At 38.8% G+C, this 22,669-nt stretch overlaps 1 protein-coding gene across 4 annotated transcripts in view; it reads left to right on the forward strand.

Annotated features, from left to right (window-relative positions):
• Positions 1 to 22,669, forward strand: part of UGGT2 (UDP-glucose glycoprotein glucosyltransferase 2) — a 195,987-nt gene that overhangs the window by 159,900 nt on the left and 13,418 nt on the right. For 3 of the 4 annotated variants that reach the window (XM_025924004.2, XM_086709355.1, XM_086709363.1), the window contains 7 exons: positions 400 to 484; positions 11,772 to 11,857; positions 13,725 to 13,817; positions 14,863 to 14,947; positions 18,883 to 19,065; positions 20,712 to 20,872; positions 21,756 to 21,870. In XM_025924004.2, coding sequence (XP_025779789.2) covers positions 400 to 484; positions 11,772 to 11,857; positions 13,725 to 13,817; positions 14,863 to 14,947; positions 18,883 to 19,065; positions 20,712 to 20,872; positions 21,756 to 21,870 — 808 coding nt within the window. The remainder of the gene's footprint in view (positions 1 to 399; positions 485 to 11,771; positions 11,858 to 13,724; positions 13,818 to 14,862; positions 14,948 to 18,882; positions 19,066 to 20,711; positions 20,873 to 21,755; positions 21,871 to 22,669) is intronic. The other variant, XM_086709349.1, reaches the window with a different exon arrangement.

Below are 22,669 nucleotides of genomic sequence, written 5' to 3' on the forward strand. Positions count from 1 at the left end.
GATATATAACAACTTATTTTAAAGTCTCAAAAACACTTCATATTTTAATTATCATTGCAATATACCAAAAACACCTGAAAGATTTGACTTTAGCGGTAATCTTGGTATACTATGGCAAAGATCAGCAATAATTTGAGCTTGCTCAGTGATTAGGCAATATGGAATTTAGTGAGTTACTTTTGGACAGTTTTAATTTGTGTCAAGTTAAAATTGGATAATTTTGAAAATTGTGTATTATAGCATATCTTAATTGACTATAGAAACAGCAAATATACATATACACAGTGATGTTATACTTGTGTTTATTGCAAAATGAATTTATTCTGTTATTTATACCATCATAATTACATGTCTCTTCTTGAGTTGATGATAGACATTTACAGGTTTTTCTGCTTTTAGGCATGAAGGAACTGACTCTCAACCAGACCTGGGAGATGTCATTGTTGTGATAAACAGCTTCAAGAGCAAAATACTGGAAGTGCAAGTGTGTGGGGCAGAAGCTCTTCATGGGTTTTGTTCTTAGACTAAGAATTCTCTTTTTTGTCCTTAATTGATTATTTTCAAACTCATTTTATAATTTTACTACCTAAAATGTCATACTGGAACTGTGGCATGAAAGGAAGAAGAGAGTTAAGTTCATGAAAGAAAGGCAGAGAGCTTGAAGGTAGAAGAAAAGGAAAGACTTTTTCTAAGTTAGGATGGGTCTGTCATATCTGTTGTATCCATAGCCAGATAGTGTTACAAATTAGGCTCTAGAGTTGAGATCAGTAGCACAGATTGAAAAGTTAGCCCTGAAAGAAAAAGTGATGTTTCTTTCATTTACAAAAAAAAAAAAAAAAAAAAAAAGATAGATAGAAAAATAGTTTTTAATGATGGCAAATTTATTTCTTTGGACCAATTTACCTACTTAAAACTAGTAAAGATGTCGGATAAGTGTTTTTGAAACATCTTAAAAGCAATGAGGAGCTGACAGTACCAAAATAATAAGAAAAACAAGGAGATACAAAACCAAAATTATAGGGAAAATAGGAGCCTAGTGAAGTAAGCACAGAAGCTTCTCTTGTCCTGAGAACAGCTGTCCATCCTGGTACACCTGAACTATCATTTTGATTTAATTTGCAGGGTGATGGGGACAGAAAGTAAAATCCTGGACCCATATAAAGTGGGTAGTCTGTTAGAAGACCCTCTCTACAATAAGCTGGATATAGCTTCAGGGTAAGGATGAACCCTAGTAAATTATTCCACACAGTCTTTTAACCCAAATTTGTATCATGCAAGTGGTCCAGAGAACCCTGAGCCTTGGATTTGCACTAAACTAGTTCCAGATTAATGAGGTTGTACAGACATTTGGAAGAAACACGTATATATCCCTAGAATAAGATTACTATCTCCAAATACATAGAGAAAACCAACAGAAACAAACACAGAAACCAGGCACATAAACACTTCCTGTATTAGAATTATTGACACAGACTCTGAAACAACTGTGCTTACAGAGTTTAAAGAAATGAAAGACAAACTTGAAAACAGTTGCAGGGACCAAAAAACTATTAAAAAGTGTATATCTGATTTTTTTTTAAGTAGAACTTTTAAAACTGAGTGATACAATAACCAAAATTAAGAATTCGGTGGATAACTTTTACATGTCTAAAGAGAGAATTAGTGAGCTGAAAGGCCAGAAAATATTCCAAATGTAACAGAGACATTTAAAAAGAGTATAGTACAGCAGAGAGCATAAAAGACATAGAGAATAGAGTGAGAAATTTGAGAGACCAGGATTGCGGTGAACCTGGCTCTGCCATTCACTAGCTGTGTGACCTTGGACAGATTGCTTAGCCTCTTTGTTTCATTTTCCTCATCTATAAATTGGGGGTAATAATACCTTACGTGTTTGTTATAAGGATAAGATAGTTCGGTTTGTAAAGTGCTTTATGAGTATTGAATAATTAACATCATTTTAAATGGAGTTCCAGACAATGATGAAAGAATAAGGTAAGTGTAACATTGTGTGTCAACTATACTCACATTAAAAAAGGAAAAAAGTATAATATTTGAAGCATTAATGGCTGAGAATTTTCATGAACTGATGGCTGTTACCAATTTGCATATTCGGACAGTCCAGTGATTACCAAGCAAGACAATTCACACCTATGATAAAACTGCAGAAAACAAAGAGAAATCTTGAGAGAAACCAGAGGAAAAAGGAAAAATTACCTTCAAAGAGCTATAGATAGTCTGACCGTTGATTTCTCAGCAGTAAAAATGAAAGCCAAAAGATACTGGAATGATATTTAAAAGCACTCAGTGAAAAAAAGAATGCCAAGCTAGAATAATTTACCCTAAAAATATATCTTTCAAGAGGAAACATAAAACAAGGTATTTTCGGACAAATGGAAAAAACTGAATTTGCCACCAGCACTCTCACACTAAAGAAAGTTCTAAAAGAGGTACTTCAGGCAGAAAAAAAAAAAAAAATGCCTCTAGAGGGACATTTGAGTTTTAAAAGATTAAAGAGAGAAGAAAATGGTAAATTATGTAGATAATTCTATGAACAGTGAATATATAAAACAAAAGTAATGTCTTAGAAGGATTTTTTTAAATATACAGAATTTAAAAATAACAATCGCATTTAAGCCATAAGATAAATAGGGTTGTTTTCAATAACATGTAAAATTCTTATATTGATCAGAGCAAGGGTAATGATTACTTTTAGACTTTCAGGCAAATATGAGTTTAATTTCTAAGATAACCACTAAAAGAATAGAAACAAGGCATAATGTCATAATAAAAAGGAAAAATGGAATGAAATAATATAAACAGACTAAGAAAGGAGAATAAATAAAGCAGAATATATGGGATATGGAGGAGGCACAAAATAATAAGTTAGAATTTAACCCAATTACATTAAATGTAAATAGACTAAATGTTTTAATTAAAAGACAAAGGTTGTGATATTGGATTTTTTAAAATTACAACTACATGTCGTTTGTGGAAAGTACACCTCATACCTAAGAATACAACTTTAGGATGAAGATGAAAATAAAATACAAGAGTGGCAAAAGTATTCTAGGCCAATACTAAGCTAAAGAAAATTGGCATAGCTCTACTGATACCAGAGATATAGGACAACAAGACAAATAACCTTACTAAGATAAAGTCATTTTACATATATAAGGCAGTAATAGAATTAGAGAAATTTACAGTTCTCTATCATGCTGGGATTATTTTTAATGCCCATCTCTCAGTACCTGATACAATAAACTGACCAAAATATCAAGAGAGAGATTTGAACAGATTATAAATTTTGACCTAAACACATATAGAACACAACACCCAGTAACACCAAGTGAATAATCCTTCAAATACACATAAAATGGGGATCGTAGGGAAGATGGCGGCGTAGGAGGATGCTGGGCTCACCGCGCGTCCTGCTGATCACTTAGATTCCACCTACACCTGCCTAAATAACCCAGAAAACCACCAGAGGATTACCAGAACGGAGTAGCCGGAGCCAAGCGCAGACGAGAGGCCCACGGAAGAGGGTAGGAAGGGCGGCGAGGCGGTGCGCGCTCCACGGACTGGCGGGAGGGAGCCGGGGCGGAGGGGCGGCTCGCCGGCCAAGCAGAGCCCCCGAGTCTGGCTTGCAAAAAGCGGAGGGGCCTGACGGACTGTGTTCCGACAGCAAGCGCGACTTAGCGTCTGGGAGGTCATAAGCTAACAGCTCTGCTCAGAAAGCGGGAAGGCTGGAGGACAAAGGGAAGGAGAGCTGCTGAGCCCCCGGACGACAGAGCTCAGTTTGGTGGGGAACAAAGGCGCTCGCCAGCGCCATCTTCCCCGCCCATCCCCCAGCCAAAATCCCAAAGAGAACCAGTTCCTGCCAGGGAACTTGCTCGCTCAGCGCAAACACCCAACTCTGCACTTCTGCGGAGCCAAACCTCCGGCAGCGGATCTGACTCCCTCCTGCTGCCACAGGGCCCCTCCTGAAGTGGATCACCTAAGGAGAAGCAAGCTAAGCCTGCCCCTCCTGCCCCTGTGCACCTTGCCTACCCACCCCAGCTAAGACGCCAGATCCCCAGCATCACAAGCCTGGCAATGTGCAAGTAGCCCAGACAGACCACCCCACCCCACAGTGAATCCCGCCCCTAGGAGAGGGGAAGAGAAGGCACGCACCAGTCTGACTGTGGCCCCAGCGGTGGGCTCGGGGCAGACATCAGGTCTGACTGCGGCTCCGCCCACCAACTCCAGTTATACACCACAGCACAGGGGAAGTGCCCTGCAGGTCCTCACCACGCCGGGACTATCCAAAATGACCAAGCAGAAGAATTCCCCTCAGAAGAATCTCCAGGAAATAACAACAGCTAATGAGCTGATCAAAAAGGATTTAAATAATATAACAGAAAGTGAATTTAGAATAATAGTCATAAAATTAATCGCTGGGCTTGAAAACAGTATAGCTGACAGCAGAGAATCTCTTGCTACAGAGATCAAGGGACTAAGGAACAGTCACGAGGAGCTGAAAAACGCTTTAAACGAAATGCATAACAAAATGGAAACCACCACGGCTCGGATTGAAGAGGCAGAGGAGAGAATAGGTGAACTAGAAGATAAAGTTATGGAAAAAGAGGAAGCTGAGAAAAAGATAAAAAAATCCAGGAATATGAGGGGAAAATTAGAGAACTAAGTGATACACTAAAAAGAAATAATATACGCATAATTGGTATCCCAGAGGAGGAAGAGAGAGGGAAAGGTGCTGAAGGGGTACTTGAAGAAATAATAGCTGAGAACTTCCCTGAAGTGGGGAAGGAAAAAGGCATTGAAATCCAAGAGGCACAGAGAACTCCCTTCAGACGGAACTTGAATCGATCTTCTGCACGACATATCATAGTGAAACTGGCAAAATACAAGGATAAAGAGAAAATTCTGAAAGCAGCAAGGGGTAAACGTGCCCTCACATATAAAGGGAGACCTATAAGACTCGTGACTGATCTCTCTTTTGAAACTTGGCAGGCCAGAAAGAATTGGCACGAGATTTTCAGTGTGCTAGACAGAAAAAATATGCAGCCGAGAATCCTCTATCCAGCAAGTCTGTCATTTAGAATAGAAGGAGAGATAAAGGTCTTCCCAAACAAACAAAAACTGAAGGAATTTGTCACCACTAAACCAGCCCTACAAGAGATCCTAAGGGGGACCCTGTGAGACAAAGTACCAGAGACATCACTACAAGCATAAAACATACAGACATCACAATGACTCTAAACCCATATCTTTCTATAATAACACTGAATGTAAATGGATTAAATGCGCCAACCAAAAGACATAGGGTATCAGAATGGATAAAAAAACAAGACCCATCTATTTGCTGTCTACAAGAGACTCATTTTAGACCTGAGGACACCTTTAGATTGAGGGGATGGAGATCTATTTATCATGCTACTGGAAGCCAAAAGAAAGCTGGAGTAGCCGTCCTTATATCAGACAAACTAGACTTTAAATTAAAGGCTGTAACAAGAGATGAAGAAGGACATTATATAATAGTGACAGGGTCTATCCATCAGGAAGAGCTAACAATTATAAATGTCTATGCGCCGAATACCGGAGCGCCCAAATATATAAAACAATTACTCATAAACATAAGCAACCTTATTGAGAAGAATGTGGTAATTGCAGGGGACTTTAACACCCCACTTACAGAAATGGATAGATCATCTAGACACACGGTCAATAAAGGAACAAGGGCCCTGAATGAGACATTGGATCAGATGGACTTGACAGATATATTTAGAACTCTGCATCCCAAAGCAACAGAATATACTTTCTTCTCGAGTGCACATGGAACATTCTCCAAGATAGATCATATACTGGGTCACAAAACAGCCCTTCATAAGTTTACAAGAATTGAAATCATACCATGCATACTTTCAGACCACAATGCTATGAAGCTTGAAATCAACCACAGAAAAAAGTCTGCAAAACCTCCAAAAGCATGGAGGTTAAAGAACACCCTACTAACGAATGAGTGGGTCAACCAGGCAATTCGAGAAGAAATTAAAAAATATATGGAAACAAACGAAAATGAAAATACAACAATCCAAACGCTTTGGGACGCAGCAAAGGCAGTCCTGAGAGGAAAATACATTGCAATCCAGGCCTATCTCAAGAAACAAGAAAAATCCCAAATACAAAATCTAACAGCACACCTAAAGGAAATAGAAGCAGAACAGCAAAGGCAGCCTAAACCCAGCAGAAGAAGAGAAATAATAAAGATCAGAGCAGAAATAAACAATATAGAATCTAAAAAAACTGTAGAGCAGATCAACGAAACCAAGAGTTGGTTTTTTGAAAAAATAAACAAAATTGACAAACCTCTAGCCAGGCTTCTCAAAAAGAAAAGGGAGATGACCCAAATAGATAAAATCATGAATGAAAATGGAATGATTACAACCAATCCCTCAGAGATACAAACAATTATCAGGGAATACTATGAAAAATTATATGCCAACAAATTGGACAACCTGGAAGAAATGGACAAATTCCTGAACACCCACACTCTTCCAAAACTCAATCAGGAGGAAATAGAAAGCTTGAACAGACCCATCACCAGCGAAGAAATTGAATCGGTTATCAAAAATCTCCCAATAAATAAGAGTCCAGGACCAGATGGCTTCCCAGGGGAGTTCTACCAGACGTTTAAAGCAGAGATAATACCTATCCTTCTCAAGCTATTCCAAGAAATAGAAAGGGAAGGAAAACTTCCAGACTCAATCTGTGAAGCCAGTATTACTTTGATTCCTAAACCAGACGGAGACCCAGTAAAAAAAGAGAACTACAGGCCAATATCCCTGATGAATATGGATGCAAAAATTCTCAATAAGATACTAGCAAATCGAATTCAACGGCATATAAAAAGAATTATTCACCATGATCAAGTGGGATTCATTCCTGGGATGCAGGGCTGGTTCAACATTCGCAAATCAATCAACGTGATACATCACATTAACAAAAAAAAAGAGAAAAACCATATGATCCTGTCAATCGATGCAGAAAAGGCCTTTGACAAAATCCAGCACCCTTTCTTAATAAAAACCCTTGAGAAAGTCGGGATAGAAGGAACATACTTAAAGATCATAAAAGCCATTTATGAAAAGCCCACAGCTAACATCATCCTCAACGGGGAAAAACTGAGAGCTTTTTCTCTGAGATCAGGAACACGACAGGGATGCCCACTCTCACCGCTGTTGTTTAACATAGTGCTGGAAGTTCTAGCATCAGCAATCAGACAACAAAAGGAAATCAAAGGCGTCAAAATTGGCAAAGATGAAGTCAAGCTTTCGCTCTTTGCAGATGACATGATATTATACATGGAAAATCCGATAGACTCCACCAAAAGTCTGCTAGAACTGATCCATGAATTCAGCAAAGTTGCAGGATACAAAATCAATGTACAGAAATCAGTTGCATTCTTATACACTAACAATGAAGCAACAGAAAGACAAATAAAGAAACTGATCCCATTCACAATTGCACCAAGAAGCATAAAATACCTAGGAATCAATCTAACCAAAGATGTAAAGGATCTGTATGCTGAAAACTATAGAAAGCTTATGAAGGTAATTGAAGAAGATTTAAAGAAATGGAAAGACATTCCCTGCTCATGGATTGGAAGAATAAATATTGTCAAAATGTCAATACTACCCAAAGCTATCTACACATTCAATGCAATCCCAATCAAAATTGCACCAGCATTCTTCTCGAAACTAGAACAAGCAATCCTAAAATTCATATGGAACCACAAAAGGCCCCGAATAGCCAAAGTAATTTTGAAGAAGAAGACCAAAGCAGGAGGCATCACAATCCCAGACTTTAGCCTCTACTACAAAGCTGTCATCATCAAGACAGCATGGTATTGGCACAAAAACAGACACATAGACCAATGGAATAGAATAGAAACCCCAGAACTAGACCCACAAACGTATGGCCAACTCATCTTTGACAAAGCAGGAAAGAACATCCAATGGAAAAAAGACAGTCTCTTTAACAAATGGTGCTGGGAGAACTGGACAGCAACATGCAGAAGGTTGAAACTAGACCACTTTCTCACACCATTCACAAAAATAAACTCAAAATGGATAAAGGACCTGAATGTGAGACAGGAAACCATCAAAACCTTAGAGGAGAAAGCAGGAAAAGACCTCTCTGACCTCAGCCGTAGCAATCTCTTACTCGACACATCCCCAAAGGCAAGGGAATTAAAAGCAAAAGTGAATTCCTGGGACCTTATGAAGATCAAAAGCTTCTGCACAGCAAAGGAAACAACCAACAAAACTAAAAGGCAACCAACGGAATGGGAAAAGATATTTGCAAATGACATATCGGACAAAGGGCTAGTATCCAAAATCTATAAAGAGCTCACCAAACTCCACACCCGAAAAGCAAATAACCCAGTGAAGAAATGGGCAGAAAACATGAATAGACACTTCTCTAAAGAAGACATCCGGATGGCCAACAGGCACATGAAAAGATGTTCAGCGTCGCTCCTTATCAGGGAAATACAAATCAAAACCACACTCAGATATCACCTCACGCCAGTCAGAGTGGCCAAAATGAACAAATCAGGAGACTATAGATGCTGGAGAGGATGTGGAGAAACGGGAACCCTCTTGCACTGTTGGTGGGAATGCAAATTGGTGCAGCCGCTCTGGAAAGCAGTGTGGAGGTTCCTCAGAAAATTAAAAATAGACCTACCCTATGACCCAGCAATAGCACTGCTAGGAATTTATCCAAGGGACACAGGAGTACTTGTGTCCCAAGGGGCACATAGGGGCACTTGTACCCCAATGTTCATAGCAGCACTCTCAACAATAGCCAAATTATGGAAAGAGCCTAAATGTCCATCAACTGATGAATGGATAAAGAAATTGTGGTTTATATACACAATGGAGTACTACGTGGCAATGAGAAAAAATGAAATATGGCCTTTTGTAGCAACGTGGATGGAACTGGAGAGTGTGATGCTAAGTGAAATAAGCCATACAGAGAAAGACAGATACCATATGGTTTCACTCTTATGTGGATCCTGAGAAACTTAAGAGAAACCCATGCGGGAGGGGAACAAAAAAAAAAAAAAGAGGTTAGAGTGGGAGAGAGCCAAAGCATAAGAGACTGTTGAGAACTGAGAACAAACTGAGGGTTGATGGGGGGTGGGAGGGAGGGGAGGGTGGGTGATGGGTACTGAGGAGGGCACCTTTTGGGATGAGCACTGGGTGTTGTATGGAAACCAATTTGACAATGTCATATATAAATAAAAAAAAAAAAACAAATACACATAAAATGTTATAAAAATTAACTTTGCATTTAGTTGAAAAGCAAGTTTCAACAAATTTCAGAAGAATGAAATTGTACAGGGTGTATCCTCCATCTACAGTGCAGTAGAGCAGAAATTAATTTCCAAAGATAATTAGAAAATACAATGTGGTTGTAATTTCTAAGATCCAATAACAGCAGGCTACCAAACCTCACACCTTACATATTGCCTAGATTCTAAACTACTGTATCACCAAATTTTACCTTGCATCCCATATCATAACCTATTCCTTATCACCTCTGCTTTTTATCCTGTGATCAGTTATACATGTTGCTCACATTCATCTTTGATTCTCTTCCTCCTGTATTGACCTTGATTTTCTTTCTCAATAGTAACACAGTCTCTTCTTTAATACATTTCTTTCTGGTCATTTCAGAAGAAAAACCCCACAAAACCCAGACCAGCTACTTAAGATACTAACTCAACCAAGCCCTATAGGACCAGCATTCCAGGAAGCTTTACGCTAGCCCTGCAAACAAGAAAGAAAGACCATTTCTACCAGGCTGGGGGACGAGAGGACAGTTCCATCTTTGAGCTATTTTGACCATTGAAAAGCCGCTTAGGTTTTCTTGAGCTGAATTTTTGCACTCTGCTTATCGGTTCTAATTTGACTTCTTGGTCTATAGTACAGAGCAGGTTGAACTCTTTCACCATAGCCATCAAATCTTTGAGGTAATAATCATGCCCTACCTGAATCAGACCACCCACCTCGGTCCTTCTGTTGTTTTTTTAATAACACCGTTTTATCTCCTCACCATCCATCTCAGAATAATATCAAAAGACAGAAAAGGGACAGCAGAAAAGATAAACAATGTTAAGGATCAGCCCATGAATTCCACAGCCCATGAATAGGAATTCCATAGAGAAAGAATAGACAATGGAGGAGGGGGACGATCCACTGGCTCGCTTGCTCCGTGGAGCACGCAACTCCTGATCTAGGGGTTGTAAGTTTCAGCTCCATGTTGGATGTAGAGATTCCTTAAAAATCTTAAAAAAAAAAAAAAAAAAAGAGGGAGGGTATTTCACAGAGAAGGAGAGGGAATAATGTTCATAAGGGTCCATAAATTACCGTGAGTGAAAGATGGCCCACATGAGACCCTAATAACTATCAGGGAGAAAAGGCAGGTCAGAGTCATAGAATGACACTAACCCTAGCATCAGACTTTTCATTTTCAAAATGAATGTTACCAGACAGCAAAACAAAGCCTTTAGTATTTTGAGGAAAATTATTTTGAAGCTAGGATTCTTTAACCAAATTCTTAAAGACAAAGTTATTTTCTGAAGAGTGAAGGTTTAGAAAAATTTTTCACACCCCTTGAAGATGTTTGCCAGTCCAATGAAGATGAAGACCAAGAAAGAGGAAGATAGGTACGTCAAGAAATGGTGAAATTAATCTGAAAAACAATGCAAAGAAATCCTTGAAAGAAATAGGCAGTTAATTACTGAGCTCTGGGAAAAACATTTCCAAGAAGACAGGAATTCCAGGCAATGAACATGAATAATAAACTGGGAAATATTAGGTATGTGGTAAGGAAGAAACATATCTCACTACAAGGAAAAATAAATGCAATAAAATTCCAAGAAAAAATGTTTATGTGTTGGTGGGATGTAAGAAAACAGAATCCATTTGAAATATCCAGAGTCTCCCATGAGTGGCACGATGGTCCGGTTACTATAACTGCACCGAGGAAATACAGCTTCAGTGGCCTTGCAGACTCTGCAGTGAATAATAATTACATCTTCACAATAAGCACTATTTGCTGATCTTCAAGTTGTAAAATAAACGTAGCAAAATGCAGTAGATATGATTACGTTTACCAGCGTAAATGTAGGTAGTACCTATCCTTATACGATGCTAAAGTAAAAGTTCAGCTAATGTAAGGTGGGAGGCGGAGGGAAAAGGTAGAAATACCATTAGTATTCTTATCTTACATGCGAGAGAAACCTGAAATTGTTGGAACAAAAAATAGACATTTAAGTATTATTTGAAGCTACAAAGATACTCAGTAGAAGAACTAATGGTAATGATACTACTCCCAAAACTTCCAGACAAAGAGAGGCAGACCATTAGAAGGGAGCTGCTTGTCTGTCGTCCCAAAGAATGAAAAATACCTAAACCCTGTGGTTGCAGATATGCTGGTAGATAAAGCCTGAAGTTGAAAAATCAGTAAATACAAGTATAAGCACATTATTTAACAGAATGGAGGTAACCACCAAAAGAGCTAACAATGAGATTGAACTGATAATTGAAACCAGATTGTGTCTGTAATGTACTAAGATCTTCCCTGGCTCCGTCACTGCAACTGTCTTAGATTTACAGGGGTCACCTTGCACTTTCGAACTTTCTAAGCACGTTGCATAATACTTAAAGCTGCACAATTCTAAGATTTTTCTTTACCGTGCTATCTAGGTGCAAAAAAAGCCAGACAAAATTAAGGAAGATCTCCTAACCGATAAAGATGAGAAGAAAAAAGGAATGTGGGATTCTATTAAAAGGTAATTACCAGTGAATATTTTAACATATAATGATAGATCCATCAGGAGTCTAGTATGTGGAAGGCCTGCAGATGGTAAACATCTAAGTAAAGCAGATCCTCTCTTCATGTGGGGTGAGATCAATACACAAGTGTTGATAAAACGGGATAGGAAACGAGCTATAAGACAGCTGAAAATCAAGTGCCCTGCGAACCACAGGAGAAGAAGACTTTATCTAGTTAGGAGGAACCTCAGGAAATACTTCTTGGCTAAGATGTGCTCTAAAAGATGGACAAGACTTCAGAAGTTGGAGATAGAGAGAAGGTACCTGGTTATATGAAGTCAAAGAGATTAAACAGAAAATAGCCCAGCTTAGCTAGAACACTGGGGCATTGAATATAATAGGGAATCTATAAATTAGGTCAAGGCCTAATCAAACAGGAATCGATGTTAATAATATTAATAAATATTAATCAAAACAGGAATATATTGGCTCACATGTAGAGAGTCCAGGAGTAGAGCTGGCTTTGGGCATTCGGGTGACGTGACCTAGGAACTCTTTTTCCATGTCTTAGTTCTATTCTCTATGCCTCCCTCATTTTCAGAGAAACTTTTACAAGGAAAAGTTTGCCATCTTTCCATATAGTGCCAGCAAAAGTTCCAGGACTGACTCATGAGTCCAGTTGTTAGACATTTGTCCCAAACTGAACTGGTTCCTGTGACTCTAACCACACTTGGGTCGTATGCCCACCTCTAGAACGAGTGGGCAGGCCTATCGCAGACTCACAGAATGCAACTGGAGGAGGAATGCTTCCCCCAGAAAAATACCAGGCGATTGTTACTAGAAATGTAAAGGACATTAGATGGGCAAAAACAAAGGCGTCTGCTGTAGATCCACATTGTAGAGAACTTTGAAAGCCAGTTTTAGAAATCTGAGCTTCATTTGATTTATGAGAGAGAACCACTGAGAGATTATTGTCTCCCAGAGATAATTTCTATCAGTTGTCTATTTCTGTAGACACTTTGAGCCAGCCAGATTCAGCAACCTAAGTGGATTGTGTTATGCCAATCAGGGGCACTCCTATCATTGGGATCTTGCCCAGTTTAGGCCTCTTTTTCTGTAGTTGGTGCCTTGTTTGATAAGAATGGTGTTCTTGTCCCTTTATGTGCATTGAACTATTACTGACTGAGAAGGTCTCAGACCCCCTCATTTTGAGATCATCTGGAGAGTAGGTATATTTGACAGGGGATAATGAAGCAGAATGGGAGCATTTTAAAGAGTATCTCTCCATAATCTTCCATTAAAACCACAAAGTGGAGACAAGAATGAATATAGGTAATTGTTAAACAACAGCATGGCCACTTGCTGTATGGAAAGGGTACCAAAAACAAATACTGCTGTGTAGAAAGGGAGAAAAGACATGTTCAGGAGGGAAGCTCCTTCAGCTTACAGAAGTATTGTGTATGTTATAATGCTGTCACTTTTTTATCCGAATTTTAATCCTAACTTGGAGTATCAACTGTATTTTTCTTATTTGAGAGATTATAATAAGATTTGAAAAATACTCTGTCATAACAGTTCCTATTTGGCAAAATACATCTGTGGTGATTGTAAGTTATTTTTTTCCAAATTTTAGTCGTTCTAAATATCTGTGCCTATAAAAATGAAAATTTTAATTAAATAAATTTTTACACCTGAAGAAAACAGAAATTATAATTATGAATACTCCAAATAAAAAGATTCAGTAATTTTGTGTATGAGATGGAGCTTATTTTGAGAGGCTTTCCTATCGCGTATTAAATTTAGTATGCATATTAAATTATGTAGGTTTGTAAAGTGTGCAAATGCAGATTAAGAACTTGTCAATCACTACTTTTTTATTCCAAGTTTCACAAGAAGTTTGTATAAAGAAAAAGATGAAGCAGACGTTCTAAACATTTTTTCAGTTGCTTCTGGCCATTTATATGAACGCTTTTTAAGGTAGGTATGTTTTTTATCAAATGCTTTGAAAAGCGGTTCAAAAAGAATTTCAAAAGTTCAGAAGAATAAAAGAATGTACAGTGAAAAGAATCCCACCTGTTTCCTTATTACCCAGTTTCCTTCCAACAGGAAACCAGTATTATTTTTGTAACTTGCCAAGGATGTATGTAGATAAGCATATATATCTTCTTCATTTTTTAACTTGTTTTTACTTAAGTAGTAACCAAGTATATGTTGTTCTGCACCTTGCTTTTTTCTTTTTTTTAACCTAAGATTATGAGAGAAGTATATCTTTAAAATGTAGTCGAATTTCATGAGTTTAATTGATTTGGAATACCAGTGTTCTTTAAGGCTAGGAAATGAACATATTTTATGACAAAATAATATGTGAGAAAAAATATATACAGTAAATTTCCCTTTTATTTTATAAGAAGGAGGAGGGGGAATAAGAAGAGAACTAAATTCCAAACCTTAGGGCTGTTGTTTTTAACTTTTCATATAGAAGGATATCAGAGAATTCCTCAAAAATATTTGAAGATGTGATATTCAAGTATATGTCTATAGGTGGTATTTTAGATACATCTGTCTCTTTTCCAGTCAGAGGTCTAGCGTAGCAAAACAAGGGACCTATCCCATGAATTTACTAGTATAGATCATTCAGTTCTTCCATTTCTGTATACTTGATGTTAATGACAAAGTAATAGAGTGGAGATTAGAATGTAATCAACTAAACAAGAGTATTTCAGAGTCAAGTGGAACAAACAAAAAGCAATCAATTTATTCTGTATAGTGTGTGTGCATGTGTGTGTGTGTGTGTGTATATATATATATATACATACATACATACACACACCTCCTTACACATTACATACTTGATAAGTAACCATAATTTGTGAAGGTGCTTCAGTCTATTTCCCCGTAATTCATAGTGAAAAATTAATGCCTTTAATTATTGCATATATATATAATAATTAAAAAGCCTTAGGAAAAGCAGGATGAACTCCTATTAATATTAACTTACTGGGTTAAATGTTCCTCTATACAGAATTATGATGCTTTCTGTTTTACGTAACACCAAAACACCTGTGAAATTCTGGTTTCTAAAAAATTATCTCTCACCAACATTTAAAGTAAGTACATTAACCTTTTTATTATAGAGTGGTTCAATGTTTAAAAGTAAATTCTTTATGTCATTGTAAGTTCACAACATTTTCAGAATGAGCCTTTTGAAATTACTGTTTCTAATTTTAAAGCTTTGGTATTCATTGTTTTATCTGGCTTAAGAAAAATGTTATGCCGCTTTTATTTAGAGAAGTGTTTAGGAGGACAGAAGGAGATGGTTTATTTTTAAGTAAACTCAAAATCAGAAGGATTAGTGGTTTTTCATGATAATATAATTAAACTTGGCAGTGAAAGATATGTACAGATTGTCAATAAAAAGAATTAGATTCTGTCATAATTTTACAAAGATAGACTAGAACAGTAGTATCCAGAGAACATGAAAACCGTACCATAGGAAGTAGTTCGATAGTCCCAGGAATAATAAGGCTCTTTGATCTTTCTGAGGCGCGGTGACTGCTGTGGTAGTGGTTTGGGGACTATATTCAGAAGTGTGAGGCATTTTATCCTGAGAAGTTTTCAGGGGGCCAACAGCTGCTCCCCTGTACTCAGCCTCACACTCTTGCTACAAAGTATACCCTGTTTCTCCCTATTCTCACTGCGGACTAATCAGATTTCATGCAAGTTAGGGTCTCATTCAGTAGCAGTTCAAAGGAGTTCTCTTTTTCTAAACCAAAACCAGCGGTAAAAGCAGAAATAAAAATAGCCAGCCATGTTGTTATTCCTTAATATTGCCAGGCACATTGCTGAGTGATTTACCTACATTATTTGTTCTTCATAAAGTTCTATTCACGGAAAACCAAGACTCAGAAATTACATAACCAGCCTGCACAATGGGGAGGCATCCAAGTTCACCTTAAGTTCAGTGATTAACTAGAAGGACTCACAGAAATAAGGAACACCATTATCGGGGTGCCTGGCCCGCTTGGTCGGTTAAGCTGCCAGCTTCAGCTCAGGTCATGATCTCATGGTTCGTGGGTTCGAGCCCCGTGTCAGGCTCTGCACTGACAGTGTGGAGCCTGCTTAGGATTCTCTCTCTCTCCTTCTGTCTCTGCCCTTCCCCCACTTTTGCGCACTCTCTGTCTCTCGGGATAGATGAATAAATTAAAAAAAAGAAAGAAAAGAGGGACACCTGGGTGGCTCAGTCAGTTGAACATCCAACTTCGGCTCAGGTCATGATCTCATGGTTCATGGGTTCAAGCCCCACGTTGGGCTCTGTGCTGACAGCTGAGAGCCTGGAGCCTGCTTCTGATTCTGTGTCTCCCTCCCTCTCTCTCTCTCTCTGCCCCTCCCCAACTTGCTCTCTCTCAAAAATAAACTTAAAAAAAAGAAAGAAAGAAACACCATTATGCTCACAGTTACAGTTTACAGCAAAGCAGTGCAGGTTAAAACGAGCAAGGCAAAGAGACGCGTAGGGCAGACCAGACCCAGAGCTTCCAGTTGTCCTCTCCCAGTGGGTTTGGCAGCAGCGCTTATTTCTCCCAACAAAAACGTGACAATACACATGGAGTATTGCCAACCAGGGAAGCTCACTCAGACTGTGGTGTCCACAGTTCTTACTGGGGGTTGGCCACATAGACCCACTTGACTGCCACAGTGTTACCTTTGCCTCCAGCCCCTCGAGAGGTTCAGCTGATACGTTGTGGCTCACAGTCCCAGCGGTAAGTTGCATTGTTGGCGTAGACTATTTGGTGTTGACTGAGGCAGGACAGTGGAAGGCATAGAGGTTACCTACCGGGAGCCTGGGACAAAGGGTCTAACCTTTCTCTGAGCAAGCTTTGTCCTTTAAAGCAGAGTCCTGAGATCAAACAGCTAATTCAGCAGATAGCTGAGATCTGATCCCAGGCGTGCTGCCCTCACAGCCTGGTGCTTAACCCTCACGTAACAGCATCTTCCGCAACCACCAAGAGTGCCGCCTCCTGTGTGCATTTAGCAGTAGATAAAACCGAGAAAGAACCCATTCATATAAACAACAAGTCCTACTAGTTTGTCAGCAAGTTTTTGATGTTATCCTACTAGGCAAATACTGCATACGGGGATTGGTTAATTTTACATAAACTGAGATAATACAATTGTAAGATTCTCTCAGCAGGAAATATACCATTCAGTAGAAATATAGCGTTGTGTCTGCATAAAGGTCTTGTTCTCCCACGTGGCCAAAAGTAATACCATATCTGAAATAATATTTTCCTTCTTTTTGGAATTTTGTTCCTTTCCCTTAAAATGTTTCTTTTTGAAGCTTTTCATGTACAATGTGTACAGATCGTAAGTGTGCAGCTTTGATGAATTTTTACAAAGATAAAACACCTGTGTAACCAGCAATTAGATATAGAAATAGAAATTACTAGTACCCTAGATCCTTTCCTTCCAATTTTCAAAATGTACCTCCTCTCTTCCTTCAAACATTTAATGAATTCTGCCTGCGTAGGGAATAATCCTTTCCTGACCACACAGTCTGAAGTTACAGTCCCTTCTGATTTTTCACTCTGCTTCCCTTCCTTTTTTATTTTTTCCTAGCGCTGTCTTCTATAGATAACTTACTGATTTCATTTAATCCACTCACCACCTCTAAAATGTAAGCATCATGAGGGCCACAATTTGTATCTGTTTTGTTCACATCTGTATCCCTAGGACCTAAAATAGTGCCTGGCACATAGGGCATGCTCAGTATGGGTGGAGCCCGGTGCAGGGCTGGAGCTCATGATCCTGAGATCAAGAGTCCAACATTTAACTGACTGAGCCACCCAGGCAGCAACCCTCAGTGAAAATTTTAATACATATTTGCTGAATTAGAAATTACTAATTTTTCCTAATACATATTTTTAAATTTTGAAATCAAAACAGTGATTCTCAACGACTGGTCTAGCCATAATTACAGCATTATAATTCATAAATAAAAACCAATGCTTATGCTAAGGAATATAATTTAAATCTACGTTGTTCTTACAAAAGCAAGGAGAAAATTTAAGTATATAACTAGCAGCTAGCTACAAATGAGAACTGAGCAGGAAAAAGCAAATTCTCTGTGTGCTAACCTGTCTTTCCCCACCCCTTTACCATTCTCCCTCTCACGTGGGGCTCTTGAACCAAACTTAACCAACAGTGTATTTCATTAACTGCTCTGGTTTAAATTTTTTTTTTCAACATTTATTTATTTTTGGGACAGAGAGAGAGATAGAGCATGAACGGGGGAGGGGCAGAGAGAGAGGGAGACACAGAATCGGAAACAGGCTCCAGGCTCTGAGCCATCAGCCCAGACCCTGACGCGGGGCTCGAACTCACAGACCGCGAGATCGTGACCTGGCTGAAGTCGGACGCTTAACCGACTGCGCCACCCAGGCGCCCCAACTGCTCTGGTTTAAACAGAATAAGATACTTTAAGTCTCTAAGACCCTGAATCAAATATCAGACATTCACACCCACAATGACTACCCTGTGTTTTTAATCCTTGAATTAGGTAGTCATAAATCTCAGACATGAAACTCATGTGGAGAACCTAATTCATCAATTTACAACTCATTTTGTGGTTTTTTGCACCCCTCTTCATGTTGTAGCTGTCTGACCAGCCAGTATGTTGACATAAACATAAACTGTTTGCTGTGTCGATGTTCCAAGATCCAAATGCTTTTCCTTTATAGTCAGGCTTTCTCAAGTCAAACAGTAGTGATAAAAACCAGGGGAACATTGATCTTAGTTGATAAGCTTGCTAGTTAATATGGTGTACCTATTTTTTAATGTCATTAGATCGTATAGTTTTATGTATACTTATATTTTGATATTTGTCAGCATTTTCCTATTCCTCATTAACAGGTATAAGTTGTAGAAGTAGTTTACACTTTTTTACCAATTAGTTTGTAATAATTTATGGTAAACTCTTTCCAATGTTAAATTGTTCTCTAAACATATGAACATATTCTTTGATTCGTGTGTGTGTGCGCATTTTTAGGAGGTGATTCCTCACATGGCTGAGGAATATGGGTTCCAGTACGAGCTAGTGCAGTATCAGTGGCCCCGCTGGCTTCACCAGCAGACGGAAAAACAGAGGATTATTTGGGGTTACAAAATTCTTTTCCTCGATGTCCTTTTTCCCCTAGCGGTGGACAAAATCATTTTTGTTGATGCTGACCAGGTAATAAGATTAACTGTTGCTTTCAGTAATACTTAAACTATGTTTGCACTTCTGAGTACAGGGACTCAATTCATGTTGCTGGTGCTCATTATTGTCTTTGTTGCCCTGCTGCATAAATGTGTAAGACGTGAATGTGATATGTAAGGAAAGTATCTTTAAAAAAAAAAACAGAATTCCAGGGGAAAATCAAGTGTATCACAAGAAGTACCATTTATTATTTGGACATTGCAGTTTTCTCTCTGAAGTGGTGGTTTTTTTGATTTTGGTAATTAAAAATAAGTACTGAAATTAGTCATGATAAAAGTAGTTGTGTGAGTTCCTATGAATGTATGAGCTGTTTGCTTAAAAGGAGCTATGCTTCTTGCTGAAAAAGTTGGCGATTACAGACAGCTCTGCTCTCTTGCTTGTACCTCCCACAGCATTCTTGGGCCTTTAGCCAATAGCCAAAACCTCATCATCCTTACACTTAAGGGGGAAAAATGTCCCAAATTTATCCCCCAAAAACCCATTCTGGTACCTAGCTTTCAAAACTTACATATCCAAAAATTATGACTTTTCCCCTTCCCTCCTTGCATTGCATGCCTTTGTAATCACTAATGGGAAAAATATTTGCAAAATACACAGAATCTTTAAGAAGAACAGTAAATAATAATGTTATATAAATTAAGTACACAAGTTAGTATTTATATTTAGGACAAAAGTGTATTTTCAAATCCTCTATTAGAGTTTACTTGTATTGTTAACTCTGTTGTTGTTTTTGTGTTAGTTTCCAAGTTGACAAATATGAATCATTATCCTTAAAAATGAAGAAAACAGGAAAATGTGGATAATGAGCTAAGCATTTCAAAACATATTGTCTAACATAAAACATATTTCTCCTACCTTCCCCCAGCTTACACAGTGGCATTTTCCAGCAGGCTAGAGTCTATTAAAAACTGGAACACGCTAATGTTATTTCATTAAAGCCATTGAGGATAATTAAGAGGTTTTTCTTCATCATTCAGACTAATATTGGCCAATATAAAATACTGGAGATTTATCATAAAAATGATTTTGAATTATTAATCCATACCTTGATAAACTAAGAGCGATGAACTTGTGAAATATTTAATTTCTTCCCAAAATGCATATTGTTTAAGAAATCTTGATTAAGATGACATGACAGACTATTCTTATTAATAAGACCACTGTCCTATAGACTAGGCATATGCATTTTAGGTTTCTCTTCATCTGTACGAACAAGAGAAAAGGGAACGTCATAAACTCCCTACTGCTTGAAAGAGCTGTGAGCAGGGAGCCTGGGTGGCTCAGTCAGTTAAGCGTCCAACTTCAGCTCGGGTCATGATCTCATGGTTCGTGAGTTCGAGCCCTGTGTTGGGACTCTGTGCTGACAGCTCACACCTGGAGCCTGCTTCAGATTCTGTGTCTCCCTTGTTCTCTGCCTCTCCCCCCTCACACACTGTCTGTCTCTCAAAATAATGAACGTTGAAAAACAATTTTTTAAAAAGAAAGAACTGTGAGGAAAACACAGTTCTGTTTCTACAGTCAGGTGACAATTTGAGATTCACATTAAAAAGGCTTATTATAATAGCATAATGTTATATTATTGTATAGGCTTCATCAGAGAAACTGTTTTATTTATTTAGATTGTAAGACATGACCTAAAAGAACTCCGAGATTTTGATCTGGATGGAGCGCCCTATGGGTATACCCCATTTTGTGATAGCCGCACTGAAATGGATGGGTATCGTTTCTGGAAAAAGGGATACTGGGCATCACATCTTTTAAGAAGGAAATACCATATCAGGTAAGAAAATCCATACTCTTACTTTTTAGTAACCAAATAACTTACTGGATCTCAATACTCTGTTTTCTTAGAAATCAGACAATTATGACAACCAATTGGTGTTTGCTATGTGCTAATCACTCTTACAAGACTTTACATATATATATTTTTTTAAACATAGATTCATCTCTTTTTAATATTTATTTGTTTGTTTGTTTTGGGAGAGAGGAACAGCACAAGTAGGGGAGGGGCAAGTGGAAGAGGGAGAGAGAGAATCCTAAGCAAGCTCTGTGCCGTCAGTGCAGAGCCCAGCGCGGGGCTCAATCCCACGAACTGTGAGATCGTGACCAGAGTTGGTATCAAGAGTCAGACGCTTAACCAACTGAGCCACCCAGGCACCCCAAGACTTTACCTGTATCAACTCATAAAATTTCTGTGACAACCTTTTGAGATACTGTTATCATCCCCATGTAATAGATGTTTCAGAGGGATGAAGCACTCATGTAACTTGCCCCGGCTTACACTGTTAGTGCGTAACTGAGCCAGGAGTTCAACCAAGTAATGGAACTCAGGGGAGAGGCTCCTGACCACAACAGAAGACTTAAACTGGCTTGTCATATAACAAAATGAACATGCTGTCTTCAAATATGTTGTTTTGTAGAGCCATGAGTTCCGTGGTATCTTGGAAAAACCTGTGGTGACTCTAAGAGGATATGGATCCTAACAGTATTATAACAAACTTCAAACCCTTGGAAACAGTTTTAGAATTGGGAGAAAATTTAGGAAAGGACTTGTTATTAGACCCAGGGATATCTGAAGTCAATCCCATTACTGTAAATAGTCACTGGGGGAAAGTAAAAATACGTGAACAACATGAACCACCAAAGACTGTTCACCTTTGCAGTGCCTTGTATGTAGTGGATCTCAAGAAGTTCAGGAGAATTGCAGCCGGTGACAGGCTCCGGGGCCAGTACCAAGCTCTCAGTCAAGATCCAAACAGTCTGTCAAACCTAGATCAGGTAAGTAGAACGCTCTTAGACTCATTTGCAGTGCATAGATCCAGACTGCTCCAATTCCCTGCTTGTAAACTTTAAAACCTTATATTTTCAGCCTCTCCCTCCCTTTCCATTTTGGAAAACAGTTTGGGGTTTTCTTAAAATTTAAACTTAAACCTACCATATGACCAGTTATTCTCTTTGAAGGGAAATGAAAGCATATGTCTACACAAATACTTGTGCATGAATAGTAGCAGCTTTGTTTGTCAAATCCAAATCCCACAACAATCTTGTATTCATTATCTGTTGCTACCTAATGACTTACCTGAAAACCTAGCCACTTACAGTAACTGTGGGTCAGGAATCTGGGTCTGACATTGCTGGGCATTCTGCTGCAGTCTCTCACAACGCTGAAGTCTTTGTGGACCCAGGGGTTGCCATCTAATCTGAAGACTTGACTGGGTCGGTCACTCACATGATTGTGGGCATGATTCAGGGCTTTGTCATCTGTGAGGCTCATTTGCCATTTAAACTTCCTTTAACGCAGGCGCCAGCAGTCTTTACTTAGAAAGCCCCGAGCATGCAGAAATGTGAGAATTCTCCTGGAGCATTGTTTCCGAACAGGGACACGAAAGGTCACCTCCAAATCTGGAGAGCACAGCAATGGCAGCCATAAACAGCAAGAGCAGGCACGGTGTGGGTGATCGGTCGCCTTGTTTCAGGACAGGCAGAGGCATTGAGGCTATCCGCTTGGGGCAGTGAAGAGCGGTGGGTTTCTGGGCTTCCCGCTCCATTCCTGACACGAGGGGTGAAGTCCAGGGCA

This window comes from Puma concolor, chromosome A1, assembly GCF_028749965.1.
Source record: "Puma concolor isolate L17-30 chromosome A1, mPumCon1.1.hap2, whole genome shotgun sequence".
In the NCBI taxonomy this organism is placed as follows: domain Eukaryota; kingdom Metazoa; phylum Chordata; class Mammalia; order Carnivora; family Felidae; genus Puma; species Puma concolor.